The sequence below is a fragment of the Zea mays genome, chromosome 4 (genome assembly GCF_902167145.1).
Source record: "Zea mays cultivar B73 chromosome 4, Zm-B73-REFERENCE-NAM-5.0, whole genome shotgun sequence".
Lineage (NCBI taxonomy): Eukaryota > Viridiplantae > Streptophyta > Magnoliopsida > Poales > Poaceae > Zea > Zea mays.
In genome coordinates, this window is record NC_050099.1 from 126,155,504 (window position 1) to 126,166,456 (window position 10,953).

Here is a 10,953-nt window from a genome sequence, read left to right on the forward strand (position 1 = left end):
TGTTTAGACGTTTTGGCGATCCTTTCGTGACCACAATGTTCTTTAAGTTTTCTTATTACTTCTAAAGGGGTGTTTCCTGGGCAACCAACGTCAATGATAATCAAAGTAAGTGATATTCTGACCATAAGTAAGATGAAAGCAATCTTTATCGAAACCGCAATTCAGACATTTCAATTTACAATGTGTAATTCAACCAAAACAATACCAAACGTTGGGAAGTCATGCACCAACCACAAATACATGACTCAAAGGTTGAATTATGCCTTTTAAAAATATGATATGCTTCGTCCCCTATCCAAATCTCCTTCGACTCTTCAATCAAGAGTTATAACATGCCAATGAATTTCTTTCCATGATGGTTTGGAATAGGTATGATCAAGTAAAGAAACATAAATTCATATTTCATATAAAGAGAAGGTGGAAGGTTGTATGGAATAGCAAAGACGGGCCAACGTGAGTATGATGATGACATTAAACCAAAAGGTGTGAAGCCATCGGTCACGGGCCTGATTAAAAAATTTCTCGGTTCAGCGATAAAGTCTAGATCAAATGTGTTGAGAGCCTTCCAAGCATCCCCATCTGAAGGGTGCACCCTTAGCTCATCGTTCTCACGGACACCTTTATGCCATCGCTTGTGCATGGAAATTTTTTGGATAGAAACAATTGTTTTACTAGAGGTGTTAGTGGCAAGTAGCAAAGTTGCTTATGGGCAACTTCTGTCATCACCTTGTCACCCTCGTCATTAACAACTTCGACGAATCTCGATTGTCCATATTTCAGTCATATTTCTCTTCCACATGCTTCTTCATAAAAAGCATACAATTATATTTGCACACATCAATCTTTTCATAATCCATACCAAGACCTTTGATAATTATCTTTGAATGGTACATGTCTTTACGCAACTTATGGGGTCACGAGAACGAGTATACTCACATCTATGTGTTCATGCAACGGCTCTTCGAAATCTTTTAGGAACATTAAAAATCTTAAAACCTCTTATGTGGGAGGATCATCAGCTAAGTTTAACTCTAGATGCAACGAATCTAGCTTCTCATTCATCGCATCACCGCCTGCCCAATCATTATCCTCCTCTTCTACATTTATATTGGATACTACCTCACCATGATGTTCCCACACCTCATATCCAGACATAAATCCAAACTAACAAAGATCTAGACTAACTCTTTCCATATTAAGAAATATATTGTTTTCATGTCGCCTGCAAGGGCATATGACATTGCCAGTTAAAGATAAGAAGAACACACGGTCTACAAACTCTTTGGTCTTGGCTACCCACTCATCTGAATGACGTTTAGTATTAGTGCAACCATTGTACATCCATTTATGATCTTTAGTCATGTCCGAGGCTGTTAAAACAAGCCATGTCGTAAAAAGAGCATTCAACTTACTCAGGTCCATCGGTCCTACATCTATAGAAAGGATAGGTCCTAAACCCACCCAACAGTGACCGGCAGAACACAAATTTATGATAATCTTTTAGGATCCGAAGAAAATTTTGGTAGCATAATCTTATTGTTCTCTAGCTGTATGGCGAATATAGTGCTATGGAGAACAACATGGTTATGCCATCGAAATCTCCCTCAGAACCAAAGGGCCATCATAAATACCATGTTCTATCCGACACTTTGAGGCTATTTATAATGGGGAAAATTCCAGACATGTATGTCTCACATGCATCGAGCAGGTGAGACGAGCATGTCTAAAACAGGCGAGACATAGGTTACGTTACTAAAACAATACTATAACACATGGTAGATAAGGAGTAAAAATTACTATAACACACTTCTAAAACTAAACAATAATTCATATTAATATAAATTAAAGTAAAATATCTCGAACCAGTAAATAAAAAAATATGACTTTAAGATCATAGCTTTTCATGGAAGCAAATAAGTTTACTTGAATTTTTAAGTTAAACATTATATTAATAAAATCAAACTACTATTTTCAACACATTAATGTTTGAACATGTGGTACTATTCAACCACTAATTATAACTAACCCTAATCAACGACTAATTGTATATGGTACCATTCAATGGTTTCAGTGGTTAATGAAAAACGACGACTGAAAACAAAAAAAACAATCACCTCACATAACTGGATGACACCGGAGCGCTTCGTCGGAGCTTGAACGGGGTGAGGCGACGCCGGGAACATGTTGTGGCGGCCCACAGACGATGTGTGGCGGAGCCGAGACACGCTACCATGGAGGGGAAGCTCTATGGGGGACCGGCATGCGCCTGCACCAGGAGGTTGTGTTGTCGGGTGGGTGAGGCGGAGGACGACCGACGGGACGACTCGATGATGGCTGAGAGGAGCGCCGGAGTGGGTTTCAAACGAAGTAGCAGCGAGCGAGAAGCAAGTGAAAAGGACCGACTATCACTTTATAAAACGATAATTTTTGTGGTTATTGGGGGCGTTGAAAATTAGCTTTTTCGTGATCTGGACCAGGAAAGCCAAAATTTATTCTTTATTTTTGACGGTTGCGGATGCCGATGAAAAATTGCTTCTTATTTTTGGCATCCAGAGCTAGGCTGCAAGAAATAACCCTGACCATCGAAAATGTTTCGATTTACTGCTGTGCTGAAACCGCAAGGAACCCGCCTGGATATTGTGAACCACTATTTGTTGGGACCATGCTTCGTCGCTGAAGGTCCTGCAGGAAGAAACAGCTTCGGCTGAAGCTGTCTGCACGTGATGCCGAAGGTTGCTATTCATGAAGCTTCGGAATTACAAACCGACTTAAAAGTAGAATGACCTTTTAGTCCATAAGTGTTTGAGTCGTTGTTGTAAACTTTTATGAGGGGCATGATTGTAATTCCTCACAGGTTGTGTCCTGTGCCTATAAATAGTGAACAGTATTCCTTTACTATTCACGCATTCCTGTAATTGCAATCGCATCACTCGGGAATTATTCTTTGCCAAGGCAGAGGTATAAATGTATTTAATATTCAAATACATTAAGTTGATACAATATGAAAGTGATGTTGTTCATTTATAATTTATTTATCTCTGATGCTTCATATCTCGAATTATTTTATATATAATCCATTAGAATACAATTACGAAGATTCAACCTTCGTAATTGTTCCGTCCTTAACCTTCGTCCGAAGTTCATTAAATCCTTAAGGGAATAATGCTTCAGCGGACGAAGGGCATTAACATTTAACATTCTATGTTGCCTTGTTCTTAATTCATAGCATTTGAGAACGAGTCCCCAACACTATTCCTGCCTTCCTAGCTTGTCTCAATGTTTTGCGCTAGGTACTTCTAATAGTTTGGTCCCACCTGTAAGGACCTAACAATAAATCTTATTAGAATATATAGGATTCTGCATCGAGATGTCCGCGCGCTAAGATCAAGGATGTCAAGGTGTTAGGGGTGTTTGAATGCATTAGAGATAAACGATCATTAATCATTAATTGATTTGTCTTTTCCTTGTCGTAGGGCTGCTAAATCGACTAGGTCTAACTCGTATTCCTCAGAGAAAAAATGATCATGGAGTTTTTGCTCTAAATGTCCCCAGGAATAAATAGAGTTGGGTGGCAAGGGGACGTACCAAGCGAAAGCAATAACGGTTAGTGATAATGAAAATAAAAGCACATAGAATGCTTCTTAGTCAGCCAGTTCCCCTAATTGGGCTAGGAATTGGCCTAGATGCTCATGTGTGCTCCTGCTCTAGTCACCTAAAATTTTTGTAAATTCGGGTATCCTTGTCCCTTGTGGGAATGGGTTGTAGTCAAATCGACTATCATATGGCTTTTGATAGGACTGTCCCCCATGGGCCATGTTGACTACGAGTTTGTCTTGGAAGCCCCAGCTATATCTTCTCTCACTATATGAATGGTGGTTAGTGGTAATGCACTGACCCTTTGGTCCAACGGTCACTACACCAAAATCATACACTTCCTACGGTTTTCTAACTTCCTACGGCTTTTATAACAAACCGTAGGAAATAAATAACTTCCGAGAGGCAACTGGTAGCTCTAGGAAATAAACATAACTTCCTACGGTATTTTATAAAAGTTGTAGGAAGTTAGCTTTTACATGCTGACTCGTGTGTGCGGTCAAGCGAGCCGCTAACTTCCTAGAGGCGGCCGTAGGAAGTTAGCATGCACAGCTAACGTCCTACGGCCTCCTCTAGGAAGTTAGCTTTCAGTTGCTCATCCGCGGGTGCGGTCAAACGAGCCGCTAACTTCCTACGGCCGCCTCTAGGAAGTTAGCTGCACATGCTAACTTCCTACAGTCTCCTCTAGGAAGTTAGCTTTCAGTTTTTGACCAGGCAAACGAAAAGCTAACTTTCTACGGCCTGCTCTAGGAAGTAAGATTCTCCTGCTAACTTTCTACGGCCTGCTCTAGGAAGTTAGCTTTCAGTTGCTGATCCGCGTGTGCGGTCAAACGAGCCGCTCTAGCTTTCTACGGCTTTACTCTTGTAAGTTATATTTTTTATCTTAACCCGTGAATCTACCTAATTTAACACCCTAGTTGTTTATCTCTCGTTCAACAACTATGGATTGAAGCGCGGGATATAAGTAAATAAAATGGACACTAAATTCTAATCATATTTGTTTATCCCGATTTTGATATCGTATCTGTCTCTGTCTATCTAAGCCGTCCAAAAATTATAGAGAAGTTTGGATTTTAGAAATCTTTCAAGATGTGTCACTCTATATGAATGGTGGTTAGTGGTAATGCACTGACCCTTTGGTCCAACGGTACGGTGTGGGCGCTTATGTTTCTATGTGTCACTCCCTTGCCCATGGGTTTGGGTTCTATGAGGGCATTAATACTGACTTTAGGTGCCCCATATTGGGCGTTGGATTTTTCTGGCCTCCTAGGGGCTGAAAAGGATTCATATACATGTGTTGGTGGAATAACATCACAATTTTGAGGTAGAGAGAAGTTATGTTGGTGTGAGTTTGTCTTGGAATGCCCCAGCTATCTCTTCTATTAATATATCAATGGCGGATGGTGGTAACGCACCGACCGTTTGGTCCAACGGTGTGGGCATTTATGTTTCTATGTGTCACTCCCTTGCCCATGGGTTTGGGTTCTGTGGGGGCATTTATACTGACTTTAGGTGCCCCATATTGGGTGTTGGATTTTTTGTCCTCCTAGGGACTGAAAAGGACTCATATCCATGTGTTAGTGGAATAACATCACAATTTTGAGGTAGAGAGAAGTTATGCTGGGGTGAGTTTGTCTTGGAATGCCCCAGCTATCTCTTCACTCACTATATCAATGGTAGCTGGTGGTAACGCATCGACCCTTTGGTCCAACGATGTGGGCGCTTATGTTTATATGTGTCACTCCCTTGCCCATGGGTTTGGGTTCTATGGGGGCATTAGTATTGACTTTAGGTGCCCCCATATTGGGCGTTGGATTTTTCCAGCCTCCTAGGGGCTGAAAAGGACTCGTATCCATGTGTTGGTGGAATAACATCACAATTTTGAGGTTTGTTCTGCATACCTTGCCTTGGATGGTCTGACGTAATAGCCAAACGGTCCGAGCATGCTAGCCATCTCTAGTGCGGTTTCGGTGGTTTGTCGTGGAGGACGTGATCGATCGTCGTTGGGCCAAACTATTCGGCCATAGGTACGGACTATACGACTGTGCACGAGGGCGTGGGTTTTTCCACGTAGGTGGTGGAGGTTATGGTTGACTGTTATAGGAATTCATCGGCATTCCATAAATTGGTTGGGACTGTGAACGCCCATTTGTGGCCGATGAATCTTGTGTGGCATCAGTGTCATCTGATAGGAAGTATGGAGCAACGGATTTCTCAAAAACGTGTGTCATTCTTTTAAAATCATTCTACATACCCCAACTAATTGTTGAAATTGCACCTACTGTTCATCTACATAAACCCTAAGAGAGTGAACCTTTACTTACATTGGGTGCGAGTGCAGCGGGCCAAAGAGATGACAGGTCAAACTCATTCTGTCGGATGGGATTCTGGTGTCGATCGACCTTGAAAGCAGCCAAGAACTTTGTGTCGACTTCCGCCAACACCTATTTCCTGATGTCCTCCAGCTTCTGAAATTCTTCAGTCGATAGGCCCTCCATAGTCGGCTCGATGATATTGCCAGGGGAGATATCAGAGTTATCCTCTGAACCGGTCATATGGGGCCGATCTGCGGTACGTCAGACCAAGTTATGGATCTAATCTTGATGAATCCAAAAAGTGTGTTGGCTCCGAATTGAAGCCAAACACTAGGGTTGTTCCACTTGGCGGGCTCTCTACGACGGTGCGGACGGTCCGCAGCCTTGTGGCAGAAGCGGGTCTTCCCTGCGTGGAGTTGGACGATCCACCCCTGAGTCTGGATGGTCTACTCACGAGCGGGGATCACGACAATCACCTACAACACCTAGATCTCGCCCTCCAGGAGGGACCCCGACAGGGAGGAGAGATCCTAAGGTTTACCTTGGGGTCGGCAGGCCAACCAAGACGCCTCAACACAACGTAGAGTCGAAGAGAGGTGAATATAGAGATGGAAGACGACTAATTACTACTATTCTTAGGGCAAGAAAGTAGAAACATTGATTGGTTCTATTTTTGGTGCGCGCAATCGTCCGTACCCCTTCATATATATATAGGGAGAGGTCAGACCCATTCCTAGGCGTTATCTAATAGAATCCGCAGAATTAGAGGGATAAACACACATAGAAAAAGGGATTAATTCGTCTGATCTGATACAATCGCGGACCGTCCGCACTTAGAGGCGGACCATCTGCGACACGGGAGACAGCGCCGGACCGTCCGACGTCATAAGGTGGCACATATGGTGCTAAAAATAAGTATGTTATTAAATCTATTTTATAATAAAATTTATTTAGAGATATAAATATTACTAGTAATTCATAAAACATTAAATTTTAAAAAGTTTGATCATAATAAATATCGTAGCAATATTTATTTTAGAACGAAGGTGCCTTTTTTCTTTTCTATACTCCTATATAATTCTCCTATTTAAACTTTGCAAAAACTCACCCAACTAAATCACGCCCACGCCCATAACATTCACTAAATCCACCACACAAATTACAATTGGACTTAACACACTATCAAAACCCAATAATTCAGATCACTAGATAACCATCTCCTTTACTCACTAAAATTAAATAAACAATATTATTTGAATCATCCATCATCCTTCATCCTCCCATTCAGGACCTGCCCCCAGCATCCACCTCCCCCGTGTCCCTCTACTCTTTCCCACTACTCACATCACTGTCACCACGGACACTCTTTCCCACTACTCATATCAGGGTGACCATTATCAACCCTTATAAAGGATCATAGCGTTAGTACGGAGCATATGTTAGTTGGCTGAAATTGTTCAGCTCAGGTCCGGTGAAGGATTGACGTACCCTCCACGTTCATTAAAGGACAAATACACTTTCTCCATACAAAAATGTAACTATGGTATCTACTGATCAATTTAGATTAAGTTTAACTAAATTTATTATAAGTAGAATTAGTAACTGTCTCTGTAAAAATTAGTATTAAATATATTTTATTAATAATCTAATTATGTTTATTTTGTATTGTGATTTTATATTTTTTATATATATTTAGTTAAAATTTAAATTGTACCTATATAGACTAGACCGTGGGAGTACTACTACTTTTGACGTCACGCGACGTCTTTCGATTTGACGCACGTCGCTTCAGGTTCAGGACAATTGGCTGTCCTGTTTCTTGGTTGCTGGCTTCGTACGTTACACTACGTAGTCATCAGTTGTTTTGTTTCTTTCTCTCTTGACTGATGGACGCCGTAATTTCAGCAATCAATTTTATTTGGTTGTAAGCTATTCAAATTATCAATCAATCCTCCCACAGATTGTATCGATCGACGGTGAGTTCAGAAACGAAATTCCAGATGGAAAAGATTACTACTACTTATTTGCTTAACAAGACAAGAACAAGAACAGGAGACGAATAGAGAAGAAGAAAAGGATCAGTACAATTCGATATATGCATGCATCTGGATTCTAGACCAGGTGCTCCAGTACGTCTCCAGTTATGGGTGGCCTCATGGCTGGTTGTTGTTGTTACACCAAAGCTTTATGTCTTACCTTGCCGTACGTGGATCGATGGTCACCTGCTGCACGCCGGCGCAGCCTGAAATCGATCCATGCACGGCGGGCGCCGCCGACGCCGCCTCACCAGCACGGCCTTGTGCAGGACACGAACGGCGTGGCGAAGCACGGCTCCAGGCCGATCCACGGCGGACAGGTGGACGACGACGCGCCGGTGGGAGCCGGCGGGCCCGCGAGCGCCGCCATGTAGATCGCCGCCAGCCTGCGAGCCGCGCGCCGTAGCCACCTTGCCGTGAGCCAGCGCAGCCGGAGCCGCCGCAGGACTCCCCGACCGCGCCCGGCCCTCTCGCCGCCGAGCCGGGCGACCGGGAGCCTGCGGCGGCGCCGGCGTCCGAGCCCGCTCCAGCGCAACCGGCGGCCCGTCGGCTCGACGTTGCATGGGGCGCCCGGCATGCCCTTCTGGTCTGGTAGGCTCCTGTCCTGTCTGGCTGTCTCCCTCCGTCGTCCACTACCTGCTTCTCTTCCTCCTCGTCTATCCTCTTTGTCTTTTGGCTCGTCAGGTTGTGGCGTCGAGAGAGAGTGATATATATGAGGCCGCCCGCCGGTCGCTACCGCCCCGGCTGGACGGTGGAAACCTCCAAACGCACTTAAAACCTGTGGCGCCACGAAACTTGCATGGCCTAGCATGGTGACAGGTTTTATGGCAACGATTAATTCCCTTCTTACGATGGCATAATAAATATCTCTACAAATTCCTCTATTAATTATAGCTATCTATATCTACAACTCAAAGCAATTTTAAAGGATATCTTTATATATTAATTGTCAACACGAGATTGGCGTGTTAAAAAATATTCTAAAAAATAATATAATGTCACATCTGAATTTAATGGCAAACTCGGATACGTCTCAAATGTGTGTCAGGATTAAGTCTCACATATATGATGACTCATAATACAGAAATTAATGTCACATCTTTATTTTATAATATAAGTTCCACCATCATAGTTAACATGGAGACGACGTTGTAGACCTTTCTGAATTCATCGTAGCGTCATTCATGTTCCTCTAGCGATACATATTCTTTACCTGGTGTGATTATAGCAGGGTGGGCTCACATACGTTCATCGCTGAGCAAATGCGAGGAATAATGTGCATGAGCTCACTTACGGTGGGGGCTCATATGTAATGTAAGGCTTACCAAAAAATGGTGAAGACTGAGCATTGCTTTTAAATAAGTTTGTCAAAATTTTATTAGCATTTAATAAGTATAAATAGATACCAACCCAATTAAATAAGAGATCACAGTTAAAAATTCCCACAATGCAATGCATGGCACATTAAATTTAATCTCATAAGTTACTCTTGTGAGGGTCCAAGTCGCTCATAGCCGTGAGCATGGCTAATATACTAGTTTTACACTCTATAGAAGTTGCATATCTTTACCTACAAGCCGTGTTACCCATTTGCCAAAGGGTCTCGAATCTCATTCATCTCTACTAATTAAGGAGACGATGCAGGGTAGCACTACGAGGCCTTTTCAAAGTTCCACTAGTTTGAGAAAACCCGCTACGGTGTGAGAGCACCTAGAGGGGGTGAATATGTGATCCTGGGAAAATCAACTCTAAACAACACAAACTTGGTTTATAATGAGTGTTAGTGAAAACAAAAACCAAGTTGTTATGAATAGAGATGGAGAGAGAGGATCTCTTCACTTGATTGCTCCTTTTAAATATGTATCACAATTAGGAGCAATAATACAAGTGAATATGAGAACCCAAGAAGAGAACAATCGCAATAAAGTAGATGCACAAGAGATATGGCGATTTTATCCCGTGGTTCGGCCAATGTCTACTCCACGTTGCGGTGACCTTCTTTGGTCAAGGGTTGCACTCAACCCCTCTCAAGTGATCAAAAGATCAAACTTGAATACCACTGTTTTCTTCCTTATAACAAACCCCATTTGTGAGGAATCTCCGCAAGTTGGAGTCTCTCACGCCTTACACAAATGATCTTAATCAAAACACAAGAGTAAGGGGGGTAGCAACACAAAGAGCACAAGTGCAGCAACACCATGCACATAAGCAAAGAAGAGAGCGCAAGGATCAAGACGACAGAGTTTCTCTCAAGAAAACGCTCAGTTCTCTTCTAGAATAAGTCGAAAGCCTGATCATGTTGAATCAGAGCATCGGTGTGCTCTTGGTATGTATGGGTACCAGGTAGAGACGCCTAGGGGCCCTTTTTATAGCCCCAAGGGCTAAAGGACCTGTTGCTTCTTTGTTTGGAAGGCCCTGGTTGCCTTCTGTCTGCGGGTGCACCGGACTATTCGGTGCACACCAGAAACTAAACAGTCATCGATTCCCTTCCTTTCCTGGCGAAGCCAATCGTTGCCAGTCGTTGGTCACATGGCACACCGGACAGTCCGGTGGCATACCAGACAGTCCAGTGCGACTTAGTAATCGTTGGCTCGGTGCGACTTAGTAGTTTTGCAGTAAGAGACTTTTGACCAAAAGACAAGTATTAATACAATATTTTTTAAAATTCAAAAGTGGTAGTTGATCTAGTTGATTTGGCCTTTAATTTCTCCCCCTTTGGCATTAAGCACCAAAATGGAGAAAATAGTGGCCTTTAAACCGCATCGCCTCACCAAAAAATGTGAATTAAAAGCAAGAAGGCAATGAACACCAAGGGCAACTTGAACATGATACTATTTTGCAGTGGAAGCCTTTTCTGTTGTTCAAGTCCACCATTTTCCTTTCTATTCACCTTTGAGACTACACCAAAATCACTTAAGCAAACATGTTAGTCTCAAAGGGCCATGTTGTAATATGTCCTCCCCTAAACATATGCATCATTTGCATAAGGACTTGTGAGATACAGAGAT

The 10,953-nt window shown here is 42.7% G+C and overlaps 1 protein-coding gene across 1 annotated transcript; it reads right to left on the bottom strand.

The window, feature by feature from the left end:
• Window positions 1-7,910: 7,910 nt before the first annotated feature.
• LOC100277434 (uncharacterized) lies at window positions 7,911-8,619 on the bottom strand. The gene has a single exon (NM_001150995.2). The coding sequence runs from the start codon at window positions 8,520-8,522 to the stop codon at window positions 8,193-8,195; it is 330 nt and encodes a 109-aa protein (NP_001144467.1). The 5' UTR covers window positions 8,523-8,619; the 3' UTR covers window positions 7,911-8,192.
• Window positions 8,620-10,953: the final 2,334 nt, after the last annotated feature.